Here is a 27,413-nt window from a genome sequence, read left to right as displayed (position 1 = left end):
TATCAGGAATAGTGGGCAGAGTCGCAAGGAAACAGAGCTCTGTGCTGTTTAGGAAAAAAAAAAAAAGACAACAACTTTCTAATAAACAACTGCATCACTTTGAGGAGCAATTAGGCTCCAGCTCACAAGCACCATCCAGGGTGCTCCAAGGGTGAATCCTCCCTGAGGTGGAGGCAGAAGACATGATCCTGGGGTTCTTTCCTTAACCAGGAGCCTATGAGACTAAGGAACGGCATGCTTGCTGACAAAGCCCCCGGACCGTCTATTATCTCATGGTCACAGGCCATGGTGCTGAGGACAAGTGCAGATTCAGGGTCAGAAAGCTTGTGGCTGGTCTGCTATCTCTGTGGACTGGCAGGATGGTCTGGGAGACTGTGTTGGGAAGGCCTCTAGGCCTCACTGGGGCCAGGGCATTGATGAACAATGCCCACCGTGAGGGTGGGGGAATGGTGCCATGAGAGCCATTTGTTTGCCATTCCTGGTATAGACTCCCTTGGCTTGGTAGCCTACTTCAAGGTAGGTCACTTTACAAGCTCAGTGTTAAAGCCATCCCCTCTGGCACACTCGCCCAGCACGAGAGAGGAAGCTGCTCTGTGGGCATCAGGGACAAAACTGGCTCACCCAGCCTGCTCTGCACGTGGTCTCGCTTAGGGTCTGTCTTCCTCTATCTCCCCTGGAGAGGACAATCCCCAAGCATCTCTCGATTCCCATCTCCCGACTCCACCCCTTACTGTTCAGTATCTTGAGCGCATTCCACTTGAAAGCACAGTGCTGCGGGACCGCGTGGGAGCCAAAGACGAATCAGACAACACACATCCACTCCCAAAGAGACTCAGGCCTCCTGGGTAAGAGATAAGCATCAATAACCACAGCATCCCATGGGCCTGGGTTTCACTTCTGTTTAGCAGCAGCCTAACCCTGGGGAGGCCACTCACTGGTCTTGGCCTCAGCTTCTTCCACTGAAAAATAGGAATGGTCCCTTCTACATCATGTGATTCCTGTGAAGGTGACAAGGAGCTGATGATGGCCCATCACCAGTCAGCACACCAGTCCCTAGGGGAGGAGGAAGCAGGGAGCACCGGCTCCCACTCCTGATTCACTGCTTCTCCTCCCCCGCCTGTCATGACCCCAGGGAAGCAGACCCTGAACCTGTGCTCTTGCCTTTACCTTTATCTTCTCCACTCTGTGCTAATTAAGAACGACTTGCTAATTATGCAGTGATCTAGTGCAATGTATAACCTTGGGGGCCACCAGGTGCCAATCAGTAGAGAGAACAGGGAGAAGGATGGAGGAAGTAAGGACAAGGGGAAAGGGGAAAAGAGGAAGGGAAGAAGAAAGGAAGAGGTGGGGAAAAGGAAAAAGAAATAGATGGAGGAAAGGACAAAGAGCTTTGCAGAGAAAATCACCCTTCCCAGGGGGAAGGCGCTGGGCAGTGGCACAGCCTCTTGTGTGAAAAGGTTGGGCAGGGGCTGACTGGCAATGGCAAATGACAGCATCCAAACTTCCACACACAGAGTCTGTTCCTTCCTCTTCCCTGTGCCATCCCAACTCCCTCCTTCCTTGTCATCTATGTCATGGGAAGCAGGTGACATATCTGGCCCAATATTTTTGGGGCCTGACTTCTCTCAGGTGAAGAGGGGACAGATGGAGAGGCAGAAAGAGGGGACAGGAAGGGGCACAGCTAAAGAGAGCCTGGGAGGTGCTTGTCATTCCCTCCAGTCTCTGCACACTCCCGGCTGCGGCAGAGCAGGAGAGAGCACAGCCTGGAATGCTAAATGCCAGGCATTCACCTGCCTGCGCCACTGGGCACAGGCACCAGTGAGGCCAGGAACTGGGCTGTGCTGGGGCCTGAGATGGGGTGGGAGGGAGAGAGAGTCTCTCTTCTGCCCACCTGTTTCTTCTGTGCATGAGGTTTCTAAGCAGGAGGAGCATGTTTAAGGGGAGAGATTCAAAGCTGGTCACATCCCCACCAAAAAAGCTCATGAAAAATGGAAAGTCCACCCGCTTGTCCAGTGCCACAGAAAAAGGGCAGGTGGAGGAGGAGAGGTGTTGGTGCTCCCCACTCCACTCCCACTCATCACTGACTCCTCCCTTTCCTTCATCATCGTTCCCTATCTGTCACCAATTCCTGTCATCTGTTTCCTCTGAATGTCTCACCCAGCCCTCCCTGTTTGCAGGTCCCCTGTCTGCGGCCTCATCCCTGTCACATCCTGACTACAGCAACAGCTTCTGGGTGTCCCTGGCATCCACTCTCTCTTCATGTCCCTTCAGTGAAGGATGCCTGATGAACCTTCCCCAACTCTTCTGTCCCACCCCTCCCCTGCTTGAAACCCAATCACTGCTCCCTAACACTCATGAATCAACATAAGTCCTCTCCTGAGTACTCCGTGGACCCTAACTCATTCATCCCAACTTTTCACTCATTACTTTGCCCCACACACTGCCAGGGAGCCTCCCATGGCCCCGTGGGGACACGGAGGAACCAAGGCAAAGCTCCTTAGCACCATCCAGATGCCTGGCCCACAGGTTCATGGGAAATCAGCCTCTCATGTCCTGTGAGCTGAGTGCAAGGGAGAGGCAGCACTGTCTGTGCTCCCCATGCAGAACCCCTAACCCCCCTCCAGCCCCTGTGCAGGCCGGCCTTCCCAGCAGACCATCATACACCACATTCCAAGCCACACTGAGGCTTCTCTCCAGGCCTGTGGCCCCCATATCTAGACCCTATCAGGGCGACCTGCATGCCCACCTCCCTACCCTGCCCTCCTCCTCCAGGAGCCTGCCCTATGTGGAGTAGGCATGTGGCTTTCCTCTCCAGCACCTATATCCTCTTTACTCAAGCAATTGCCCTGTTTCCTTTGGGGAATCCATCTCTCCTGCAAGCTTCCATTCTGAGCTTCAGGTGGGTGGTCTGAAGAGCTCCTTGGTCTAAGCCAAGTGGCATGTCATAGTCCCCTGGCCCCAGCGATGGATTCTGGGACAGACACAAGGACCAATCCAGGTGAGTGTGGCCTCTAGAGGGAGTGGGGGACACAGGAGAGCATTCTTTCCTGCTGAAACTGACCCTGCCATGTTGCCTTGCCACCACGAGGGCACGGCCTGTCTGAGAATGCAGCCAGACCCAAAGAAGCAAACTGACAAGGAAGGAAGCAAAGCCAGGCCCTGATGATGTCATTTTAGCCCTAACTCCAAAGGCTGCCCTACTGGTTACCTTTTGCTTAGCTTGGTTTGGGGAGTTCTGACAGGTATGCCACCAATTTTTACTGATTTCTCTCCCTTCTAGACCCTGAGAAGCCCACGTGGTCCATGCTACGCAGTTAACAATTAATCTCGCCTTACATATTCCCATTCCAGCCTCTAAACTCTTTGAGGACACAGTGTCAGCCTCATAATTGGTGTCTCTTAAAGATCCAGCATGATGTGGAGCACATGGTGGAGAGGTCGATGCAGTGACCTGGAACCTGGCATGAGAGATCCAGGACTCGGGCCCAGTGGTCCTGAAAAGCATCTTCCCCTCCGCGGGCTGTGCCAGCAACTTGAGGAACCCACACTCAATGAATGCAGCACTCTACTCCCCAGAAGATGCCTTCCTGCCCTCTCCTCATCCCATCCCTGGGCAGGGGACATGCAACTGTCTACAAGGTGCCAAGTACCAGGACGGGAAAGGAAAGACACCAAAAATCCAAGGCTGCCCTCAGAGAAGGACAACCATGCAATCCCCATCTTGGTGAGGAAACACAGTTTCTGAGGGAATGGTTTTGGCTTCCATTCTAAGCACTGAACATGGGTGGCCATAATCTGGAGCTGATGGCTTTTCAAGGCCTGCATCCGCTTGCCTAGGTGTCCCTTGGGCACACTTATCACAACAATAAGCACAAAAGGTGCATCCAACAATTTCTGTAACTACTGATGACAGGTTCATGAATGGCAACCAAGTCCAGTAGACGGGTCAAGATCATCAACAGGGAGGAGCCAGCATTTCCTCAGGTCTTCCTAGGTGCCAGGCACTGTTCCATTCCTTTACATGTCTTCATTCATTTAGTCTTTAAAATAATTCTACCAGGAAGCTACCATTATTATCACAACTTCACAGGTGAGAACATTAAGGCTTAGAGGGGTTGAGTTGCCCAAGGTTACAGAGGAAGCAAACAGGAAAGCCGGATCTGAGCCAAGGCATCAGCTCCAAGGTGACCCCCTCGGCCACTTCAGTGCGTGACCCCTTGGTTACAGGGGCATTCTTGACAAGCTTGGGGCAATCCGGTGAGCCAGTGGGGTGAGGTCATTCAGGAAGAGGTGGGCTTCCAGTTGGTGACAGAAGAGGAGGCTGCACAGTGAAGGATGAGGAGCTCCAGGTCTGGCAACAACCAGGGAAGGGCAGGGCAGGGGTCACTTGGACCATGAGAGGGACCGGAGTCAGGCAGTCACATACTTCCCACTGGGGTCCACATGTGAGGCACTGTGTGGGATCTCGGGAAGGAGACCAAGCCTCATTTCAGGTTGTTCATGGCCAAAGACAGGACCTGTGCCTCCAACAACCGCTGGGACCTTGCCAGGAAACAGCAAACATTACTCACTCACTCATATTAGATAAACACTGAGTGTAAGTCACCAGAGCCCAAGGACTGTGCGAGGTCAGCACTGCTGATACAAGAAGCCTCAGCCCTCCAACTCGGCTCCCTCAATGGCCGCTCCGTGCTCCAGCCATGCTGGCTTTCTTTTAGGTCCTCTACCTCTGGGTTACAGTTCATGTGCTTCCTTCTTTCTGGAATTTTCTTCCTGACCTACCCAACTCAACTCTCAGACTTTACCACAAATGTCATTTCCTCACATCTCCCTTCCCTGACCCAAGATCAAGCCAGGTCTCCCTGACCCAAGACCAAGACAGGACAAGCCTCGCAGCACCCCATCTCCCCTCCGCAGAGGCGGTAATAACTCACAGAACCTGGGGCCGTGATCTGTGGCTTTGAACCCTGGCTCTGTCACTTGGCCAGGTCTCTCAGCCTTTCTGTGCCTCCGTTTCCTCATCTATAAAATGGAGATGACAGCAGTGCCTGCTCATAAAGGGTGGCAGGGGCTAAATGAGTTAATGCACTCAAATCAATGGTGGTGCATGGTCAATGCTATATAAAGAACAGTGATTACCAAATATTATCAACCTTGTCACAGCTGTTTATTAAAGAACTAATCATGCATTGGTTATTAGGTCTTTCTCTCCTGCCAACAAGTGCGCTCCAGCTGGAGAGGGATGCTGCCTTATCCATGGCTGGATCTGTAGAGGTTCTTACAATGCCTTGCACACGAACACTACTGGGCAAGTATTTGCTGGCTGCAGGAAAAAGTGAAGGAATATGCCCCCCAAGTGGGAGGAAGAGAATGAGTTAGGAGAGCAGAGATACCATAGGAAACCAGGAGGCTAAGTGGGTGGAAGGGAGTGAGCTCTCAGACTCTCAGGAGCAAAACCTTCCAAGCTGGGCTCTTACCTCAGCCCCTCCACACAATGAAGCCAGATGGGTCCCCCAGGACCAGGATATCCCCTAGGGGGCTGCTCCCAGCGTGCAGATTGCTAGGACTGCCCAGGATAGGGATGGTCCTCTGATCAGGAGGAGGTGGGTGGCAGCACCCACCTGCTGAAGATGTCTCCAGAGACCTTCTGCAGGTACTGCAGGGCATCTGCCATCTGCTGAACGGCCTCCTCTCGCCGCAGGTCTGGCTGGATGAGGGGCACAGCATATGTCTGACCTGACAGGGAGTGCTGGGTCTTCACAGGAGTCATGGTGCCTGTGGGTGGGAGTCAGAGAATCAGAGCTGCCCACACCCACCTGCACCCATTCACTCTAATCCAGCCATGAGTACAAGGCTAAGGAGTGACAAGAGTACATACACAATTCTCCTCAAAAAGGAAGGAGAGAAAACACAGCCCTCATCCCAACTATGCACATAGCTTTAGCCTGCACAAATAGGTGAGAAGGGGACAGAGCATTTAGTGGGAGGCCAGGAGCACACAGATGGGATTCTGCTGATGCCTGTTGAGTACATGAGGGAGCGGGAGGGCAGGACCAGGGTCTGGGGAATTGGTAGGGCCAACAGAGGAGTTCAGAGAAGGTGCAACATTTCTGACCCCTTACAAGGTGCTTGGTAGCTGCCAGGCACCCTTTCCATACACTGTCTCAGTTCAGCTCCCGACCTCGGATAGACAAGAAAGAAACCTTAGTTGCAGAGAAAAAAAGAGGCTGAAAACCAAGGGATGGAAATGGGGTAGTTGGGGAGATTGCCTGATCAACTGCCAAACGGTACCCAGTTCTGGAAAAGCACAAAAATGTGCACACATGGGTTCTTCCCACTTTAACCCATGAGAATTCGAGGTCTGCTCCTGAAACAGACTGGGCAGTGGCTAGTGACTCTAGGTATAGGGGTGTCCAGGCCTGCTCACCTAGATAAGAGCTTAGGGGGCCTTAGAGGAAGGAGGTGCACATGGGGGTGGAGGACAGGAAGGAAAAACACTTCTGGAATTGCAAAGGGAGGGCAGAGTCTATTTTACTGGGTTTAATTAACTCCTCTACCTGGTATCACTAAAGTAGCAATCACACTGCAGACGGCACTGATTTGATTGGCAAGAGATGCACCAGGCAGAATATTAAGGGACCAGGCCCCTATAGATAGGCCTAATCACAGCCCCTCACTGGAAAACGGTAAGGAAGACATTAATCAGCCCTGGCACTGTGCCCTAGACCTGCTCTCCGAAGCACTACAGTGGGGACCTTGCTTGCAACACAAGTGGGTGGGGCTGGTGAGTGTGGCAGGAAGGGCCTAGGTTTCATCTGAATTTAAAATGCTGTGACACTGCGTAAGTTGCCTTCTCTGAATCTGATCCTTTCTATTTCCCATTCTCCAGACTGAGAACCAGCACTGCTGAGATGTGGTTATTCCCAATAATAATTTGTGTACTTTACATAACGCACCGCGTGAACATCTTCACACAGCTGAAGCCTACTCCTTTGCTTCCCCTGCTGGCTTCCCCAGCGCTTCCTTCTACCCTCCTCAGGCCAGCACTTTTCATGATCTGAGGCAACCATCCTGCTCTTCAGCTTTTTCTCCAGCAGTGAGCTCCTCCTTTGTGTACAGGCTTTCCAGATCTGTACTTGGCTTGAATACTCATCAGGGCCCAGGAGTTACTCCTCACCTCCCACTTCTTTTTCCTCCAATCATATAACCAAAGTACGGCCAGCTGATGCCCAGCCATCTGAGAAGCCTAACCCTCTGAGACCATCACAGCCCTTGCAAGAAGCTTCCTCCCTCCCCTTCTTTGTATTTATACTGATGCAAGTTTGCTGGCCATCCTAACTTATTTCTGTGCCTCAGTTCTCCCATATGTAAGATCACAAAGAGGGTAAAGGTGCAAGATATTTCCTGTGCACATCTTAAGATGAATTCCTTGTTAGTGTGTAAGATGAATTCCTTGTTTGTGTGTATGCTGTTTGCTCACACACACATTAAACCACATACACAATTCTCCTCAAAAAGGAAGCAGCAAGCCCGTTAAAGAATGGGACTGAAGGCTGGGCATCATGGCTCACGTCTGTAATCCCAGCACTTTGGGAGGCCTAGGTGGATGGATCACCTGATGTCAGGAGTTCAAGACCAGCCTGGTCAACATGGTAAAACCCCGTCTCTACTAAAAACACAAAAATTAGCTGGGCATGGTGGTGCATGTCTGTAGTCCTAGCTACTTGGGAGGCTGAGGCAGGAGAATTGCTTGAACCTGGGAGGCAGAGGTTGCAGTGAGCCAAGATCGTGTCACTGCACTCCAGCCTGGCAACAGAGCAAGACTCCGTCTCAAAAAAAAACAAAAGAAAAAAAGGGACTGAATACACCTGATAAGTGGTTTACTTTCTGTCTGCAAACATCTACTGATTATTTATTAGGTACAGGGCATGATCACAACAAAGATGAGTAAGACACTACACTAGCTAGGAAGATAGTCCTAAAAACAATTAAACTCAAATTAAATTCACTCGAATCCAGCCATGAGTACAAGGCTAAGGAGGGACAAATCCCTTTTGGGGTTAGGGGAGTCAGGATAAAGCTCTTAGCAGAATGTATGCCTCTCAGCCAGGCGCAGTGGCTCACGCCTGTAATTCCAGCACTTTGGGAGGCTGAGTTGGGCAGATCACCTGAGTTCAGGAGTTTAAGACCAGCCTGACCAATATGGAGAAATCTACTAAAAATACAAAATTAGCCAGGTGTGACGGCACATGCCTGTAATCCCAACTACTCAGGAGACTGAAGCAGGAGAATCACTTCAACCCAGGAGGCAGAGATTGCAGTGAGCCGAGATCGGGCCATCTGACTCCAGCCTGGGCAACAAGAGCGAAACTCCATCTCAAAAAAAAAAAAACAAAAACCAAACGAATGTGTGCCTTTCTACCAGGTACAGGAAAGACGGTGCAAAGTCAGCATTCCAGGTGAAAGAAACAGCTTGAACAAAAGTGTGTAGGGGAACAGCAAGTGATCTTGAGTGCTGAGGGTACAATCATCCTTGGGGAAGTACTAGAAGAATGATAAACAGAGGCCCGTTTGTTAAAAAAAAAAAAACACTCAAAATTAAGGTTAGGAGTTTGGACCTGTGCCAGGAATGAAATCCTTAGACCCGTGCTGTCGAGTGTGGTAGTCACCAGCCACACGAAGCCACTGGGCACTTGAAAAGTGGACCGTCCGAATTGAGATGTGCCGTAAGTGTAAAATATGCACCAAAGTTCAAACACTAGGAAAAAAGAATGTGAAATCTCTTATCAAAATATTTTATGTTGCTTACATGCTAAAATAACCATATTTGGGATTTACTGGATTAAAAAATGTATTACTAATTTCATCTGTTTTTTACTCTTAGAAATCACATACGTGACTTAAACATTTTTCTTCTTTCCTCTCACTCAGTGTCCTGTGAGTCCAAAGAAATGAGTCTCTTTTCCGGCAGGAGATGTGCCAGGATGAACTCCGACCTAAGCATCAAAATTAATCATCTAACATTGTCATTTTATGCCCCTTCTTCCTATATCCGGTAGCTTTTGCATGATCATGAAGATAACCTTATTGTCCCTCTTTCAGCAGATGGCATTTTCTTATGCTACGATATGGCTGCTAATAATACCTACTTATGTCAGAACCGTCGTGACTCCTCAAGAATCTCATTTAACTCGTAATATCAGTGAATTTATCATCATCCCCAATTTTGGATAAGGAAATGGGGTTAGAAAGACCAAATCACATTTTTTTCAACATCAAAACACTAGCTTGAGATCAAGCTCACATTGAATCTGTTGTTTGAATTCCAAGCTTTTCGTTATTTACGGACATGTTTTGTTGTTTTCAAAGTATCAAGTCACCTTATCTTGATACTTTGCCTTTATGTAAGGCTAAATTAGATCTGTTTTTGAATCTGAGGGAAGAACAAGGGAATCTAACACTAACCAGCCCCTCCCGTGTGGCAAACACTTTCTTTAGCATACATCACCCCAATTGTTTGTCTTCACCACACACTTTAGAGGTAGGAAGTACTATTTTCACAAATGAGAAAGCCCAGGCACAAAGGGGTTAACTGGCAATCATCTTTTGAAAAGCCTGTGGTGCTCATCAGAAAAGGCGACCTATCTATCACCTCTTATTTAGTGGTCAGACAGTAAGTACTTGAGAAAATAGGGGATTCTGTTGGGGGGGAAAGTTGAAAAATTTATCAAAAGTCGTCTTTTCTAAGGCAGTTTTATAATGAGACGCCCTAGCTCCTCAGTTCCACAGTGGGTAACTGCAATTTATTCCAGGTCCGTGATATTTCCTGTCTATCCATTTTGTTACTCTTCAATCGATTCCACAAACGCATAAATATTATTTAATAATCGTGTTTTTCTTGCATCTATGTCATGTTCAAGTTTTTTTCTGATTCTTTTTAAGTGACAAAAGTTGAACACGTGTATCACACAGTATTTCTAGTGGACAGCACCGCTTTAGAGAATGTGTTGTAAACTGCGCACTCCCAGGAAAATGCACGCACCGCACGCCTCTCTCCGCGCCCTCCCTGCAGACCCTCCCTGTGAGTGGGGTTCTCTCACACCCCACACTCCTGGGTCTCTCCCCGAGTTACAGGCCTCGCTGGAGGCCCCGGGAACCCAAAGCAGTGTCAGAAAAGTGGGGTACCCTACTAGGGCCCGGGCGCTCCGGGCGAGCAGCAGCTGCAAAAGAGCCCCGCAAGGCTTCCCAGAACCCGGCCTGAGAGGGAAGGCGTGGGAGGGGGAGAGGCGGAACCGGAACCCCGCAGAGCCCGGGTCCCCGCACCCCGCGGGCCTTGGCCTCTCCTCTAGCGCCAGGCAAGGCCGGGGCGCAGGGCCCAGCTCCAGGGAGGAGGCTCCCGGACGGCCCCAAGACGCCTCCCAGGCGGTCGGAGCCTAGCTGCGGCATGCGGAGTGGAGGCGGCCGCCGGGAAGCGGCCGCGGAACACAAGCTCGGCGGGTCCCGGACCTCCCACCCACCTCCCTCCGGGTCCCCCACTTCGCCCCGCAGCGGCCCCACGACCCCACTTCGCGCCGCCCAGGACGCCTACTCACCTGCGCACCGCAATCCCGGAAGCTCCCGCCGCCGCTTCCGCTCCCTCCGAGCCGCCGGGTCCTAGCGCCTCCGGCCGCCGCCCGCCCGCGCCCCCGGGTCCTAGCGCCACCGCTCACCCTACACGGCGCCATCCCCCCTCCGCTGGCTGGCCCTATTCGCGGCTCCAGTACCCGGTAGACCCAGAGCGCTGGCCTGGCCGGCAGAGTCGCGAGCCTGGGCGCGGGACTCACGCGCCCTCCGAGCTCCCGACGTGCACCCGGCTCCGGTGTCCTGTCTTCCCCGCGCCATGCGGCCCCCACCCGTGCCTTCTGCTCTGCAGAACCTCTTCCCAGGGCTCTGTCCTCTGTCCCCTCGCTGCCTTCCCCTCAGGCTCACGCCTGGCTATCCGCCAGCCTCGGCTTCTCCCCGCAGCCCTCGCCCTGGGTGCGCCCCGGGGCAGGACCCCCAGCCCAGGCCCAGGGCCCGCCCCTGCTCTCCGGCCCCAACACCCGGACCTGTTTCCTGCGTCCCCCAGCACACCTGACCTTGTCCTCGCCTCTGTGGGCAGCTCCCTTGTGGTCCACTTAGTTCCCATCCCCCTTTAAGAATTAAATAGAGAAGCCAGAGGCAAAAGTACAGATATCGGATGGGTCCACTTATGTGAGGTGCCTAGAACGGTCAAATTCATGGAGACAGAAGCCGTGGCCGCCAGGGATGGGGAAGCTAGGCGGAGTTGGGCAGCTCGTGTTCAGGGGGCAGAGTTTCAGGCTGGCATGGTGAAAGAGCGGTGGAAGCGAATGGTGTTGACGGCGGCACAACAGTGTCAACCTACTTAATACACTGAACCGTATGCTTAAAAATGGCTCAGACGGTGAGTTTTAGGTTATGTATGTTTTACCACAGTTTTTTGAAAGCTAGTGAAAAGCTGATACAAAAAAAGAAAATAGGCTTTTGTAAAAAGTTAAATATATAAAGAGAGCGTCAGTCCAGAAGTCCAGCAGTCGTCCCTCCTGGAACCTGCTGGCTTCCCCAGCATTCTTGGCCCTTGCCTCTTAGGGTTGCCAGAGTAAAACCCAGGATGCCCGGTGACTTTGAATTTCAGATAAAGAGCGAACAATTTCTTAGCACAGATATGACCCAAGCTTAGTTTGGGACAGACTTATGCTAAAAAATATTATTGGTTGTTTATCTGAAATTCAAAATTAACCATTTTATATTTTATTTGCTACCTCTGGCCACCCTACTCTCTTCCTAATGCTTGCTCACTCTCCGTTTTGTCCTCCTTCCCTGCCCCCCCTCATCTGGGGGAGTTGGATCGAGTTGTAACAAGAACATGCAACTTCTCACGGGCTGCAGCGTGTGGTTCCCCACCAGCAGTAGGGAAGAGATGGGTTTCCACCCATGTTATAGACAGAATGTAGAAGTCCTCCCCAGATTCTTATGTTGAAGCCCTAACCCCTAATGTGATGGTATGTGGAAATGGGCTTTTGATAGGTAATTACAGTTAGATGAGGTTGTGGGGTGGGGCCTTCATTATGGGTCTGAGAACATTCTCTCTCTGTCTCTCTCCCCCACCACCCCCCACCCGTCTTTTCTTGGGTGTCTGGTGATGCAGGGAGAAGGTGGCTGTCTGCAAACCAGGAAGGGAGCCCTCACCAGGAACCAGCCCAGTTACCACCTTGAACTTGGATTCCCAAGTTCAGAACTGTGGAGAATAAATATATGATTTTGAAGTCACCCATTGTGTGGTATTTTGTTTTGATTAATACAAACTGAAAACATTTTCCCCTCACCCCCCGCCCTCCCCTGAGCAATATCTGAGTAGCTTAAGGTACTCAGGACACAAGAAAGGAGAAATGTCCCATGCACAAGGTGCAGCGCTGCCTGGGTGAAGCAGCCTGGCACAGAGGGAAGCACACAGGCTCAGGGCTCTGCCACTCATTCTTTGTGTGACCCTGGGCAAGCCATGAATGGGGCTTCAGTCACCCCATTTGTAATGGGGTTTAATTGTGCTTGCCTTGCCTCCTTTTGAATGCTGCAGAGAAAGGATATCCAAGTATTTTATAATCTGGCCAGGTGTGGCAGCTCATGCCTGTAATCCCAGCACTTTGGGACGCTGAGACGAAAGGATTGCTTGAGCTCAGGAGTTTGAGATTAGCCTGGGCAATATGAGATTCCATCTCTACAAAAATAAGGCCAGGTGCAGTGGCTCACACCTGTAGTCCCAGCATTCTAGGAGGTAGAGGTGGAAGAATCACCTGAAGTCGGGAGTTCAAGACCAGCCTGACCAACATGGAGAAACCCCATCTCTACTAAAAAAACAAAATTAGCCAGTCATGGAGGCACGTACTGGTAATCCCAGCTACTCGGGAGGCTGAGGCAGGATAATGGCTTGATCCTGGGAGTCAGAGGTTGCAGTGAGCGCCACTGCGCTGTAGCCCGGGCAGCAAGAGCAAGAATCCGTCTCAAATAATAATAATAATAATAATAATAATAATAATAATAATAAAATAAAATAGCCAGGCATGATATCACACACCTGTAGTCCCAGTTACATGGAGGCTGAGGCGGGAGGATCACTTGAGCTCAGGAGGTCGAGGCCACAGTGAGCTATGATTGTGCCACTGCACTCAAGGCTAAGTGACAGAGAGAGACCCTGTCTCAGGAAAAAAAGTACTTGATAATCTATAAGGTTTAGTTCAACACAAAAGGAAAGTATATATGCTCCATGATGCCTGTGAATACACACACACAGCACAGCACGTACCTAGCCTGGCTGTGCCTGCTCACAAATGCACTGCTAGGCACCACCCTCAGTTCTAGATCCCCACCAGCCAGTTCACCCTCCACTTCATAAAAGTTCTCTACCTAATCTACCACTGACAGGCTCACCCTAGACCTAATTTTAAAGATTTCCTAGGAGCTGGATTGCAAAGACTTTTACCCTCAGCCCCTGGAGCTGCAGTGGGAATCCCTGACTTCAGCCTAGACAAAGAATAGCTGCAGGTCATTCTCATGTGTGGACACGGAAGCCCCGCCTGCCTTTGCTGGCCAGTTGGGCTGAGGGGGCCTGAGGAATGAAGGCTGCAGGGTTGGTCCCTGGAAGTCTTGCTGAGGCTTGCCAGCATCCCCAGCATCCCCAGCATCCTGGATTTCCCAGGATCCATGAGCATGGATTTTAGGAATTCCTGGTGGAGGGGTAAAGAGCATGCAGCAGGGTGTCCTGAGCCCTGATCTACAGGAAGAAAACTGGAAACAAGACTGAGGACTTAGTTTAAGTTGTTCCCTACCCAGCCTCTAGCTCTTGTGCCACAGTTCCTGGAACAGACTCGCCTCTCCTGAAAACCACTTTCCTCTCCAGCAGTAAATTTCACCAAGAGGTCTTGCTTTTGGGAAGGGCTTCCAAGGATGCCTGTAGAAAGGAGGATGGAAATATCCCACTCTCTAAACAGATAGACGAATGCAGCCGGACAGAAAATATTTCCTCTTGCTGAGGCTTCTAACATATTTGAAAGAGGCCGGGTCTAGAACTCTATCCAGAGAGCTCTGTGCTGTGTAGGCAAAGTTAAGAACCTTCCCTGTGGGAGTTCCAGAGCCAGTTTTAATAAATACCCATAGATGACTGCGTTCAGAGTGAGTTAGTCATTCACACCATCCTGACCTGCCCTGAGTTAGGCCTTACATGGTCTTCCTTCTCTAGGAAGCCTCTGCAGCCCAGAAACGTCCCCTTCTCTGAAATGAACAGCATTTGAATCTTCACCAGACAGACCAGACAGCTCAGCCCTCTTGTTGTGCTATTTGGGTTCTCTGAGAGGCAGTAGAGCACGGTGGTTACTAGGAAGGGAAGGCCTCTGGGACTAGACTGCCTCGGCCGGAGTCCTTATTCTGCTTCATAGCTGTGTGATCCTAAGCATGTAACCTGTGCCCCAGCTTTCACTCTATAAATTTACAGTAAATGAGTCTGTCTTTGTTGTGAAGATTCAGTGAGTTAACGTATTTGAAGTGCTTACAATGATGCCCCTGTCCGTAGATTAATGATGAAAATGTTTTGGAACTACGCAGAGACAGTGTTTGCACAATTGCAAATGTACTAAATGCCATTGATTGCTCATTTAAAATGGTCAAATTGATGTGAATTTCACCTCAATTAAATAAAAAATAGACCACACGTGTTGGCTCACACTATAATCCCAACATTTTGATAAAAGGCAAAGATGTATATGATCTGAAGAGAACCCAGAGTATAATACCAACACTTTGGAAGGCTGGTGCAGGAGGATCAATTGAACCCAGGAGTTCAAGACCAGCCTGGGCAACATAATGAGACTTTATTAAAAAAACATAAATAAATAAAAAGAACTTGTCAAAGATCAGACAGGCAGCCTCTTTATAAGCACATGTGTCCTCTATATTATACTACCTCTCATGGAGGGTCTCCTATGTGCCACAAGAGGCTGGACTTGAGACAGAATGTGTTGGAACCTGGGATCTTGGCCAACGGGTTTAGAAGAAGCCATCCCTTTCTCATGCCAGATGGGCCTCCCACAGATTTGATCAGGCTTACCTAAAGGCAGCAGCATCGGGGGTCAAGAAGGACTTCATGAAGCCATAAATGCATCCTTCTCGGGGCAGCACCCGGCTCTCCCAGGGGAGAGAGGACTCCATTTTCACAGGGAGGGCATGGGAGCTTCAGCACTCATCTCTGAGCCCAGAACGACACACCTGGAGACCTTACGGCTTTCCTGCCACCGCCAATTCCTGCCCCCCTGTAGCCTTGGAGGAGAATGGAGCTGAGGGGCCTGCCCTCTGTAGGGTGGAAAAGGGAGCCTGGAGCTGGGTGCCCACTGCCCTGGCTGCTATACATTACAGGAGCTGCGCCCTTTCTTTCCTGGCCCTGAAATCCCACTTGTGTGGGAGCTGGGCACAGGGCCGCAGAACTAATCCTTGGAACAGCTCGGAGAGGATTATCTCAGCCACTGTCAGCAGCCATGAAGCTCTCTCATTCCCAGATATGGAGGCCAGAGCCAGGGGCCTGCCACCAGTGGGAAGGCTGGGGAAGAGGAGGCCAGCAGAGGTGTCCTGGCTGTGTGTGGCTCTGAGGGGGCTCTCATGGGTGGGGCTAAATCTCACAGGCAGGATTATGCAAATCAAATCAATTCTAGCCAGAGATCTAGAGCTTGGGGGGAAAAAAAGCCCGGTTGAAAGAATTTAAATTATAAAAACTTAGAAGTGTGCAATGTGAAATCATCCCTTAGGTGCTTATTTACCAATGAAATCCTCCTGACACATAAGCCACATGTGTAAAGTCCTCCTCCCACAAACACGTACCCCAACAGGCACTCCCCAAATCTTCCCACCACCCCGTGCTGGCATCCTCCCTGTCCTGCTTCGCCTGAGACACCTCTTATCTCATAGGATAAGCAACCACGGGTGAGGTGACAAGAAGACAAGATAATGATTTCCTCAGGCCCCGTTCACTGTGGGGAGAAAGCCCCCTGATCTTGAAAGTGTGAATTTTACCAGACAGACGTAATCAGTATGCAGATTGACTCTCTGGTATGTTAATGTTTATGCATAGATTATGAGGACCAAGTGAAAAGTGGGCCAGGGGAGCCGGATGGGTGTGTGAGTCTTGGGTGGCTGAGATGAGGACAGGAGGGAAACCGCTTCAGAGGCTGCTGGAGATGGGCTGGGGTGCCGGGAGGAAGTTGTTTGAATGTCTGCATGAAAAAGCCGAGGACAGCAGGGTCTGGGTGAATTCAGGCCACCGGACCATGGAGAAAGCCAAAGTTGAGTAGTGGAGCTGGAACCCAAACAGAAGAGGGCAGTCAGTCCTCTGTGGCCCCCAGTCACGTGGGAGCATTGAGCACTTGCAACGTGGCTCCTGTGTGCGGCCGAAGACCTGAACCGTCCTCATTTTTTAACTAATACAAAGATAAATATAAGAACTGATACTCCACCCAGTTACCAGAAAACATTTAGGTATGTGTGAGACAACTTGGCTTTGTAAACCCACCTTTTCAATGTAAATTCAGTGAAATGTAAATCCAGATCCCATATTTCCAATACAAAGGTAAAATCCAAACTCAGATGTCCTGTGAGTATAAAACACACTAAGATTTTCTAGGACTTAGTATGAAAAGGGATTTTTTTCAGGTACCTCATTAGTCATTTATAAAATAGGATTGCCTGTCAAAGATACACTGGGTTAAGTAAATGTGTTATTAAAGTTAATTTCACTTAAAAATGTTTAATTTGACTACTAGAAATTTTAAAATCATGCATGTTGCTCACTTTATGTTTCTATTGTACGACTTTCTCTAGGCGCAAAGGCCTCCAAGAGGGACCTCACTCTGGCTTCAAGAAGAAGAGAGGAATTAGCAAGGCCAAGCAGAGGCTCCCGGGGGCAGGGCCAAGGGCAGTTTAGTGGAGTGGGAACGGGGTGTGCAGAGACAACTCCAACCCTTAAGAGAGTGTTTCCTGGAGCAGGCTGTGACCTGTCAGTTTATATACTGAGGCTTAGGAGCCTCTTGGATGCCCCCAGATCTGCACACCTGAATGCCACTGTGCCCCTGCCATCTTTGTTCATATGCTGGCAGAGTGGTCTCACCTCCGTCAGTATCACCACCACTGGGCATAAGCTTCTCCAGCATAGCACCTGTTTCTATTTCTCCTTGTTCTCCCCGTGTTCTCACCATGCTGCGCTCACAGAAGACTCTTTGGTGATATCTTGTGGACAGACAGAATGGCAGGCGAAGGAGGAGCGATCTGCGAGAGTGGGTTGAGGTGTGTGGGGAGGCTCCAGAGACCTGAAGGAGGAGAGGCCGGGTCCTGAGTAAAGTTGAAGGGGAGGGGCTAAGGCCTGCTGGCGAGAACGCTCATCCCCTGGGGAAGTTCCAGGGACCCCTCGGAAGTACAAGGGAACAGTGTCAGTGTTAGTCCAGTAACACACCTCAGACTCTGCCTTCCATGTGGGTTTGACAGGAGCCTCCCAACTGCTCTTCTGCTTCCATTTTTGCCCCTTTAATCTATTCTCAAAAGGGAAGCCAGAGGTATCCTTAACCGTGTCAGATCATGTGGCTTCTCAGCTCCAAGCCTCATCTCAGAAAGCCCTGGTCCCTTAAAATGGCCCAAGTGGTGACAGACAGACTCCATGGTGAGCAGACTGTTGATAGAAACCTGGGCTTGGAGGACTCACCAGTGAGGGCTCAAAGGCAGTGAGAATTTTAGCACTAGAGGCTAGAGGAAAGGGATCATTGTTAGGTAGCGGCAGAAAGCTTAGAAAAATGGTTGCCTCCAGATACGTGGAAAACAGATCATGGAAGTGACACACTGGGTATGCAGTTGAGATTTCCAGGCAAAACATGAGGGAGCTGCCTGGTTTCTTCCTGCTGCTTATAACATGGTGTGAGAGAAGAGAGAGAAATTGAGAAAGAGACTGGTTTTTAAACTGTTAAAATTGAATCAGGACTTGATGATTTTGAAAATTGTCAGTCTCCCTACATGGCAAAAGATGCTGAAATTAACAAATGGCTTCTGATCATATGGCATAGGGTGTGACTGTACAGTCTTTTGTTGATTCTGCGTAAAGATCAAAAGATGGGAGTGGCAACAAATCACACAGAGGACTGTTGCAAAAGATTATAAGGGTGTACAGTGCAGAACCTCTCAACCAAAGCTTAGGGCCTCTGGGAAGCTTCAGTGAGTTACCCCCGGGGCCATCTTGGCAGGAACTGAAGGTAGAATGGTAGAGAAGAGCTTATCTTGAAAAGATTAATGGGTATGGCTCTTGCCAAATTAACTGTGAGCCCCATTTAAACTCACTGAGGACAGGCAAAAGGTTTGAGAAAGCTGTTTCAGCCAGAGTGCTGGCAGATTGGTCTGTAAGGGGCAGAGTCCAAAATGAAAGAAGACTGTCAGAGCCCTAAAACTCCACTGGTGAGAAGGATGCTAAAACTACTTGGCTGCAAACACATGGATCTTTCATGAGAAAAGAAGGATGACCCAGAGAACAGAAGCCCAGAAGGCAGAGCCAAGAGACGTGGAATATTCCCACATCTTAAAACCAAATTAGAAAACACCAGCATTTTTCCAGCTGGATTTCAGAATCACCATGGACCAGTGATTCCTTCATCCCTCTCCTGCTACCTCTTACTCAACAGCAATGTCTCAAGCTTTACCCACCATTGTGGTTGCATATGGTTTTCCAGACCAGAGCAACATCTAAAGCAATCTGTTCTACACCTAAATTCGATTTAGCTGAGATTCTGGACTGTGAGCATGAGGGGATCTTGAGAGAGGTGAATGTATTTTGCATGCACAAGGGACATGAGTCTTGAGGGACAGAGGACATGCTGTGGTGGCAGATACTAAGGTGAACCCCATAAGCCCCACCTCTGGCATTCACACCCTTGAATTATCCCCTTCCCTGGGTGTAAGCAGAACCTGTGGCTTGCTTGTGAAGGTGACAGTATATATGTGATTCATGTATTGACCATATTATATGAGATCATAACTTGCCTTGCCAGGTTCTCTCTCTCTCTTGCCTCTCTCTGCCATGGTGCAAGCCACCTCATGCAGGGCGTCAGCTGTGAGGAGCTAAGAGCCCCCTCCAATCAACGCTCACCAGGAAGCTGAGGTCTTGTGTCCAGCAGCCAATGTGGAACTGCATGCTGCCATGCAAGCTTGGAAGCAGTGCCATCCACACAGCTGAGGCCCAGGTGAGAACCCCGTGCTGGCTGACACTGGTTGAGGACCAGTTAGGTTGTGCCAGCTCCTGACATGCAGAAACTCGGGGACAGTTGCTTGTATTTGCAGCTGCTGGATTTGTAGGAATTTGTCACACAGCAATTAGGAGTCACACAGCCTCTGATACCCCAACAATCCGCACCTCCCCCTCTCCCTGCCTTCACTTCCTGCCGCACTGCCCTGACTCCCCCTGCTTTAGCCATGCTGGCCCTTTGCTGTTCTCCAAAGCCATCACTATTGCATCTGCTTCCCAGCCTTTGTTCTCACTGCCTTCTCCTCCCAGAGAGCCCTTCCTGCATGTAAATACTTGGCTTACTCCCTTGCCGCCTTCAGATTTTTACTTAAAAATCTCAAAGAGGACTTTCCTGGCTGCCTGCAACCCATGTCCATCCCCATCCCCAACATTCCATATTTCCCTTCTTTTTCTTCCTTCTTCCTTTTTTTTTCTACACAGGTTCTTGCTCTGTCACCCAGCCTGGAGTCCAGTGACACGGTCTCAGCTCACTGCAACCTCTGCCTCTCCAGGTCAAGCTATCCTTTCTCCTCAGCCTCCCAGGTACCTGGGACTACAGGCACACACCACCATGCCCAGCTAGTTTTTTTTTTTTTTTTTTTTTTAATAGAGATGGGGTTTCACCATGTTACCCAGACTGGTCTTGAACTCCTGGGCTCAAGCAATCCGCCTACCTCAACCTCCCAGGCTTTCTTTGTCTCCAGTGTGTTTGCCTGTTTTATTTACTGCTGCATCCACAGGTCATAGGAGGTACTTACTAAGTACTAACAGAGAAAATAAGTGCGCATGGGGGTTCATGGGTCAGGGGTGGTTACGATGGTGAACAGGAGGAGACTGGGAGGCTGGAAACCATTTTCTGGCAGGCGGACCTCTAGAGTCAGAACTCTAACACACTTTTCCTTGACACACCCTTTATGATAGAAAATGTAGTCATGCAGGTGGGGAATAGACTGGGAGCCTATTCCTAAGTTCTCTAAGACACCGATGGCTATGGATATACATCTGGTTGATTTAGGTGTGTGCAGTGACCTGCACAATGCCACACCTAGTAACTGGTCAGTAGTAACGGAAGTGCCTCTCCTTCCCCCATCTTTATACACGAGGATGGCCAGATACAGAGCAGTCAAACTTGACCAAAGTCACGATTGTCCTTTCATTCCAGACCTAAGAGCCAGAAAGGAGCTCTCCTGATGGTAGTCCCCAGCTGGAGAAAGTGGCTTGCTACAAAAGCATCCCTAGGAGCAGCCAGCATTCTAGGGAATGGAAAGGGAGGCAAGAGCTGTGGGTTCAAAGCCAGCTCCACTGGGAAGTGCAGACAGCCACAGGACAGACCTTCTCTACCTTGGGGAGGAGCCACCATGGTCACCCTGGCTGAATGTGGGTGGAATTTGGATCAGATGGGATGATGAGGAAGCTGCCACTTGTTAGATGCCAGAGGCTCTTGGCTGACACACAGAAGGGCAGGTGTGTCTTGGGTCGCAAGGAGGAAGGACCTCTGGGCATTGGCCAGGCAAAGAGGAGACGGAGAACCACAGTGGCCCCACCAGGCCTTCCTGTCTCCGGCTCTCCTGTGCACTCCTCCTCTCCCTTCCCTCCCTCTTCTTGCTGGGCTTCCTCCTCTGGCACTGTCCTTCCTTGTTTCTGTCTCCCTCTCTCCTGCTTGTCTTTATCTCCCTGGGTTTATTTTATTTTATTTTAAGTTCTAGGATACATGTGCAGAACTTGCAGATTTGTTACACAGGTAAACATGTGCCATGGTGGTTTGCTACACCTATCAACCCGTCACCTAGGTAGTAAGCCCTGCTTGCATTAGCTATTTGTCCTGATGCTGTCCCTCCCCTCACTCACCCCCGACGGGCGTGAGTCCCCTGGTGATATTCCCCAACCTGTGTCCATGTGTTTTCATTGTTCAGCTCCCACTTATGAGTGAGAACATGTGGTGTTTGGTTTTCTGTCCCCATGTTAGTTTGCTGAGGATGATGGCTTCCAGCTTGATTCATGTCCCTCCAAAGGCCATGATATCATTCCGTTTTATGGCTGCATAGTATTCCATGGTGTATATGTGCCACATTTTCTTTATCCAGTCTCTCATTGATGGGCATTTGGGTTGGTTCCATGTCTTTGCTATTGTGAACAGTGCTGCAATGAACATACATGTGCATGTGTCTGTATAAAAGAATGATTTCTATTCCTCTGGGTATATACCCAGTAATGGGATTCCTGGGTCAAATGGTATTTCTGGTTCTGGACCCTTGAGGAATTGCCACACTGTCTTCCATCATGGTTGAACTAATTTACATTCCCACCAACAGTGTAAAAGCGTTCCTATTTCTCCACAGCCTCCCCAGCATCTGTGTTTTTTGACTTTTTAATAATTGCTACTCTGACTGGCATAGAGTGGTATCTCATTGTGGTTTTGATTTGAATTTCTCTAATGATCAGTCATGTTAAACATTTTTCCATAGGTTTGTTGGCCGAATAAATGTCTTCTTTTGAGAAGTGCCTGTTCATGTCTTTGCCCACTTTTTGATGGGGTTGGGTTTTTTTTTCTTGTAAATTTGTTTAAGTTCCTTGTAAATTCTGGATATTAGACTTTGTCAGATGAGTAGATTACATAAATTTTCTCCCATTCTGTAGGTTGTCTGTTCACTCTGATGACAGTTTCTTTTGCTGTGCAGAAGCTCTTTCGTTTAATTAGATCCCATTTGTCAATTTTAGCTTTTGTTGCAATTGCTTTTGGCAACTTCATCAGAAAATCTTTGCCTATGCCTATGTCCTGAATGGTATTGCCTAGATTTTCTTCTAGAACTTTTATGGTTTGGGGTTTTACATTTAAGTCTTTAATCCATCTTGAGTAGATTTTTGTATAAGGTATAAGGAAGCCCCTCTTGAGTTGGATGGGACAGGAGGCAGAGTGAGCCATCTTGAGGCGATTGTAACAATCCTAGGGAGAGATCAGATCATGAGAGCTGGAACAGGTCAATGAGCTGGAAAAGAGCTTTGAATGTAGTTTTCCCCAGTTAATTCTTCTGGAGTTGGAAAGTATAAAGAGCAATGTCAGTGTCAAGATCACTGGCAGTTTGGGGCAGGGTACTATTTCTCCTCTGGAGCGAATCTTATCGTGACCCTCTGGGTGTCTGGAGGGCCCTGGCAGAATCTCTTACTGTGGCCTAGCATCTTGCTGGTATTCCCATTGAGGACTGCTGGGGACAACGTGGCTGGCTCAGGACACAGCCATCATCATCATGGCAGTCCCCACGCCTTGCAACCTAAATGCCTGTGCGATTGGTGACGGGTAAGGAACAGAATGTCATTTGCATATACAAGGAACAGCACACTGTTTTATTCCTTGAAGAGGAGCTGGGCCTCCTCCCTGATTGGCCGTCACCACAGCCATGTGCCCAGGCCTGGCTGATGGGAGGGAACAAAAAAAATGTGGACCTTCTGAGCAGGTGGCTCTGGTTTTGAACCCCAGCTATGCTACTTAGTAGCTATGTGATCCTGGGGAAGCCACTTCGCTTCTCTGAGCTTCGTTTTTCTCCCTTGCGAACTGGAGATAGCAATTCTCTGGGAACTCAACTCTACCCTCACCACTTAGTGAATCTTACCTAAATCCATGGCTTCCATTTTTAAAAATTTTTAATTAAGGTCAAATTTACTTGCAGTAAAATTCAAACGTTTTAGGGTGTAGTTTTGAGAGTTTTGACAAATGCATACAGTTGTGTAACCACACCACAATCGAGACATAGAACAGCTCCATCACTCTCCAAAAGTCACACCCTCCCCATACCTCCTTACAGTCAGCGACTCCCATCTCTGCCCCAGGCAACCTCAAATCTGATTCCATCACCAAGGATTAGCTTCGAGTATTCTAGAGTGTCGTATAAATTGCATTGTTCATATGTGTTCTTTTACATCTGACTCCTTTCACTTGTCATGTTGTTACATGGATTTGTAGTTGGTTTCTGTTGAAGAGTAGTATTCCACTGTATAGATGGGCCACCATTTGTCATCTATTCACAGTCCATGTACATTGGGTTGTTTCTATTTGAGGATTATAATGACTAGAGCTGCAATGAACATTATTTTGCTAATCTTTCAGTAGACAAATGATTTTATTTCTATGGGTAAATAGGAATGCAATGGCTGAGTTGTATAGTATGTATATATTGAATTTTTGAAGAAACTGCCTATTTTCCAAAGCAATTGTGCAATTTTCCATGTCCCCCATAATATATGAGAGTTTTGGTTGCTCTGCATCCTGGGAACATTTAGTGTTGTCAGTCTTTTAACATTTTAGTCGTTCTAGTGTGAAATGGTACCTCATTGTGGTTTTAATTTACATTTTTCTAATGGCTAATGATGTTGAGTACTTACGTGCTTATTGGTCATTTGGATAATCTATTTTGTGAAGTGCCTGTTCAAGCCTTTTTGTGTCTGCAATTTTTACTAGCGAGTTTATTTCTTCTTATTTAAAGCTCACTTGTGGGCTCTGAACAAATATACCAATAGAATTCTTCATACTGCTGCTTGTATGTTTCTAAGGAACCTCAACTGAACATGAAGGTAAACTTGTAATCTTCCCTCTCACTCTTCCTCCTATGTTCTCAGACCTTGGCCTCTACCACTGACACATTCTCTAGTAGATGACCTCACCACCCATAGAGTGACACAGACCAGAAACCTAGGCGGCATTCCTGATACCTCTTCTCCTCTGTTTCCCTACTCCCATCCAATCCATCGCTTTTCCTCCTACCTATCTCTTGAGCTCATTCAGTTCCTCCATCTTCACCACAGCCTAAGCCACCATCATCTCTCACTTGCATTACTGCATTACTGCAATAGCCTCCTTTCTTCCTTCCTTCCTTCCTTCCTTCCTTCCTTCCTTCCTTCCTTCCTTCCTTCCTTCTTTCCTTCCTTCCTTCTTTCCTTTCTTTTTTTTCTTATTTTCCTTAATTTTTTTTCTTTTTGAGATGAAGTCTCACTCTGTCACCCAGGCTGGAGTGCAGTGGTGCCATCTCAGCTCACTGCAACCTCTCCAGCCTCAGCTTCCTGAGCAGCTGGGATTATAGGTGCTCACCACCACAACCTGCTAATTTTGTATTTTTAGTAGAGACAGGGTTTCACCATGTTGGCTAGGCTGGTCTCAAACTACTGGCCTCAAGTAATCCACCCATCTTAGCCTCCAAAAGTGCTGGGATTAGAATCTGTTTCATTTGTCATGTGTCCTGGGTACCTAACACAAAAGCCAGCTACATGACATATGAGGCCCAGTGCAAAATGAAAATGCAGTGCTTCTGTTCAAAGAGCAGGAAAAAGCGTCATTGAAGGTGCTCAAATATACAGCGTTTCCCTTCCTTCTGTATTCTCTCTCACTTGACTTGTCAAGGTATTTTTATTTGCTATTTAATGTCATGCTAATTAAAAAATAAGTTTAAATTATCATGAATTTTTGCCTTTTGTTTTTATGTTGTAGGATGCAAGTTATAAATAAAAATATGAGCGTGGACTTCATATGTGGAATCAACACAATTACACAATTTACATTCCACAGCTCATACGTGTGTACGTATTTCATTCTTACCAGAGCAGTGGAGATGCTGCACAAAACCAGCTCAATGTTTCTCACTTCCTGACACCCACACACTCCAGCAACACTCACTACCTCTGGGTCATGGACACTAAGGAAGGACTGAAAGAACAGGAGCTATAGGCTGCTCTCTCTTCCCCTTCCTTTGTTCGATGCAAGTGCTAACCAGGTCCTGCCCTGCTTAGCTTCTGAGATGAGATTGGGCACCCTTAGAGTACTGAGGCCATCGTGTCCTTCCCTTTCCTTTTATGTCATCTCAACTCGGGGTCGGTTAGCACAGGGAAGTAACTCCAATAAGAGAGGGTACAATAGGGCTCCTCAGTCATTTGTGTCTCTCAAATGTCATTGCCTTCTTTCTGTGTACAAGCGCATTCTGGCTTCAGTGGAAACTGAGGCCCCTCCAGTCTGTCGGTGCCCTGCTCACTCGGTCACTGACTAACAACCCTAACTCCACGCGCGGCAGAGTCTCCTGCACAACTGGCAGCATGGCTCCCCAGGGGTGTGGAGAAGATTACATGAATGGGGCAGCAGGAAGTGGCGGCCACGTACATCGTACTCAGCTCCTCTGCTCCTGGGCATGCTCCCTTGTCTTATAAGACTTTGCTAACAAAACAGAAGTGTAGAGATAACATTATTAATGTGACAGCAGAGTGTTAAAGCAAATGTGGGGCACTTCTGAGTGCAAGACACTGTGCAGCTAACTTCGCAGGACTCAGACTTCGGCCCCGCCTAACACATGGCCACATAGTAGATGCTCATCAATATATGTTAAGTAAATGAATGAAGGATTGTCTCCTGGTAGAAGATAAGCAGTTCTTCTGGTTTTGATACAAACGAAAGGCCTCCCTCTTCCATCACCTTGGAAATCCCACATAAATGTTGGAGGGGCACCACTGCCTGTGATTGCCTCTCTTTCTGGAAAGGAGAGAGACACTTGTTCTCACATGTCAGAGCAAGAGTGAGAGCGAGGGCATGAGAGAGTGGAGAAGCTGACAAGGCCTATCTGTGAATTAATCACTGCACTTTCTACATACTGCAGGTAACACCTGTAGCCTGCGCTCTTAAGACATGGTCCAAGTGTGAACTAAGCTTCATAGCTCACTGCATTCCTCCACCTCCATTTCTGCTCCAAAAGAGGGCTTGAGTTGCTACATCATTAGAAGACCTCTGGGACCCACCCTAGAGGGGTCTGGGAGCAGACAGGGCAGCTCAGGCAAGGTCAGAGCCACAGGTTGCTGGATCTTCTCTAATTCCTCATGTACTCCCTTGATTTTCAGCCCACAGTTCAGCACATGCAGAAAGATTTCTGAGAATCACAAAACCCAAGATCCAGGAGACCTGTGTTCCAAATCTGGCTTTGTGTGAGCCTAGACAAGGGATGTGTTCTCTCTGGGTCTCACTATCTGCCCCATTAAATGAGAAAATGGGGCAGATATGAGTTAAGTGGCCTAAAAGCAACATTTCCCAGGAGCACCAGTGTGTCAGGAACTGCACTGGTTGGGACAGGGTAGATTCTCCCCAGCTTCAGTCAGCAGTAAAAATAATAATAGGAAACACTTACAGGGCACCCTCTGTCCCAGGTGCCACCATAAATGCTTCGTATACGTTCACTCATGCAGTAGTCACGATATTCCTGTGAGATGGGTTTCAACTTTTATGCCCATCGTCAGATGAGAAACCAAAGTGTTGAATGTCTAAGTAACTCTCAGGGCCACACAGCCAGTAAATGACAAGGCAAGGATTCGAGCCTTTGTAGTGTGGCTCTAGGGTATGTCTACTTAACTACACTATTCTCATTGTTTTACCTCCCTCCCTCCCCACCAACCCATCTATTCACTTTATCCAACCATCCACTCAGGCATCCAGTTTTAAAAGTTATATTTGTTTAAAATTTTTTTGTCCACATAATAAAATTGTTTAGCAAATGGAGGAAACTAAAGAACTATGGTTAACAGCAAGCTTCTTCTCATTTACATGGTAGTTGAATTAATTTTGAGAATTATTTTTCTTTATTTCCCTCCCAATGATACAAAATATAAGATGAATCTTGACAGCTGGCTCAGGCATTGGAGTCTTCTCCAAAAAGGTGTATAAATTTTCTTTACTTACTTTTGATGTCTAATTCTGCAGATTACTTCACCATTCTTGAAATGATTCCTTGAAATGAAGTCGTTCCACTGATTTTTCTCTTACCTCACAATACCTTCTTAGCCTTTTGGGGGATATTCTACTAAATGTTGCTTAAATGTTGTTTTTATCCATTTTCTACTTTTTTCTTTCTCCCTCCAGCTTTTCCCTAGATGGCCAAATCCACACCAAATATTTATCTTTAGATACATTCTAAAGTCCAGACTCACTTTTTGGGTTTTGTTTTGGTCTACAGAAGGAAGATCATACAAAGCCTTCTCAAACTAAAGGGTGTGCTTAATGAAATCATTATTTGTCTTTCTCTTCCTCAAAACATGCTGTTTTATCAACATTTCAATATAT

At 48.4% G+C, this 27,413-nt stretch overlaps 1 protein-coding gene and 1 long non-coding RNA gene across 8 annotated transcripts in view; one reads left to right on the top strand and one right to left on the bottom strand.

Annotated features, from left to right (window-relative positions):
• Positions 1 to 27,413, bottom strand: part of LOC100397417 (WAS protein family homolog 2) — a 36,990-nt gene that overhangs the window by 6,721 nt on the left and 2,856 nt on the right. For 2 of the 7 annotated variants that reach the window (XM_035255444.3, XM_035255442.3), the window contains exons 1-2: positions 10,593 to 10,625; positions 5,622 to 5,775 (exon numbers count right to left, since the gene is read on the bottom strand). In XM_035255444.3, coding sequence (XP_035111335.1) covers positions 5,622 to 5,770 — 149 coding nt within the window. In that variant the 5' untranslated portion in view covers positions 5,771 to 5,775; positions 10,593 to 10,625. Of the gene's footprint in view, positions 1 to 5,621; positions 5,776 to 8,618; positions 10,626 to 11,117; positions 11,289 to 27,413 lie in introns of those variants that run through there. The other 5 variants (XM_078338442.1, XM_078338441.1, XM_054238015.2 and 2 more) reach the window with 4 other exon arrangements.
• Positions 10,659 to 12,310, top strand: LOC144577849 (uncharacterized). The gene is made up of 2 exons (XR_013522521.1): positions 10,659 to 11,443; positions 12,188 to 12,310. It is a non-coding gene; the product is annotated as an uncharacterized LOC144577849 (long non-coding RNA).

This window comes from Callithrix jacchus, chromosome 9 (assembly GCF_049354715.1).
Source record: "Callithrix jacchus isolate 240 chromosome 9, calJac240_pri, whole genome shotgun sequence".
NCBI lineage: Eukaryota > Metazoa > Chordata > Mammalia > Primates > Cebidae > Callithrix > Callithrix jacchus.
This window is presented reverse-complemented; position numbering and strand designations above follow the sequence as displayed.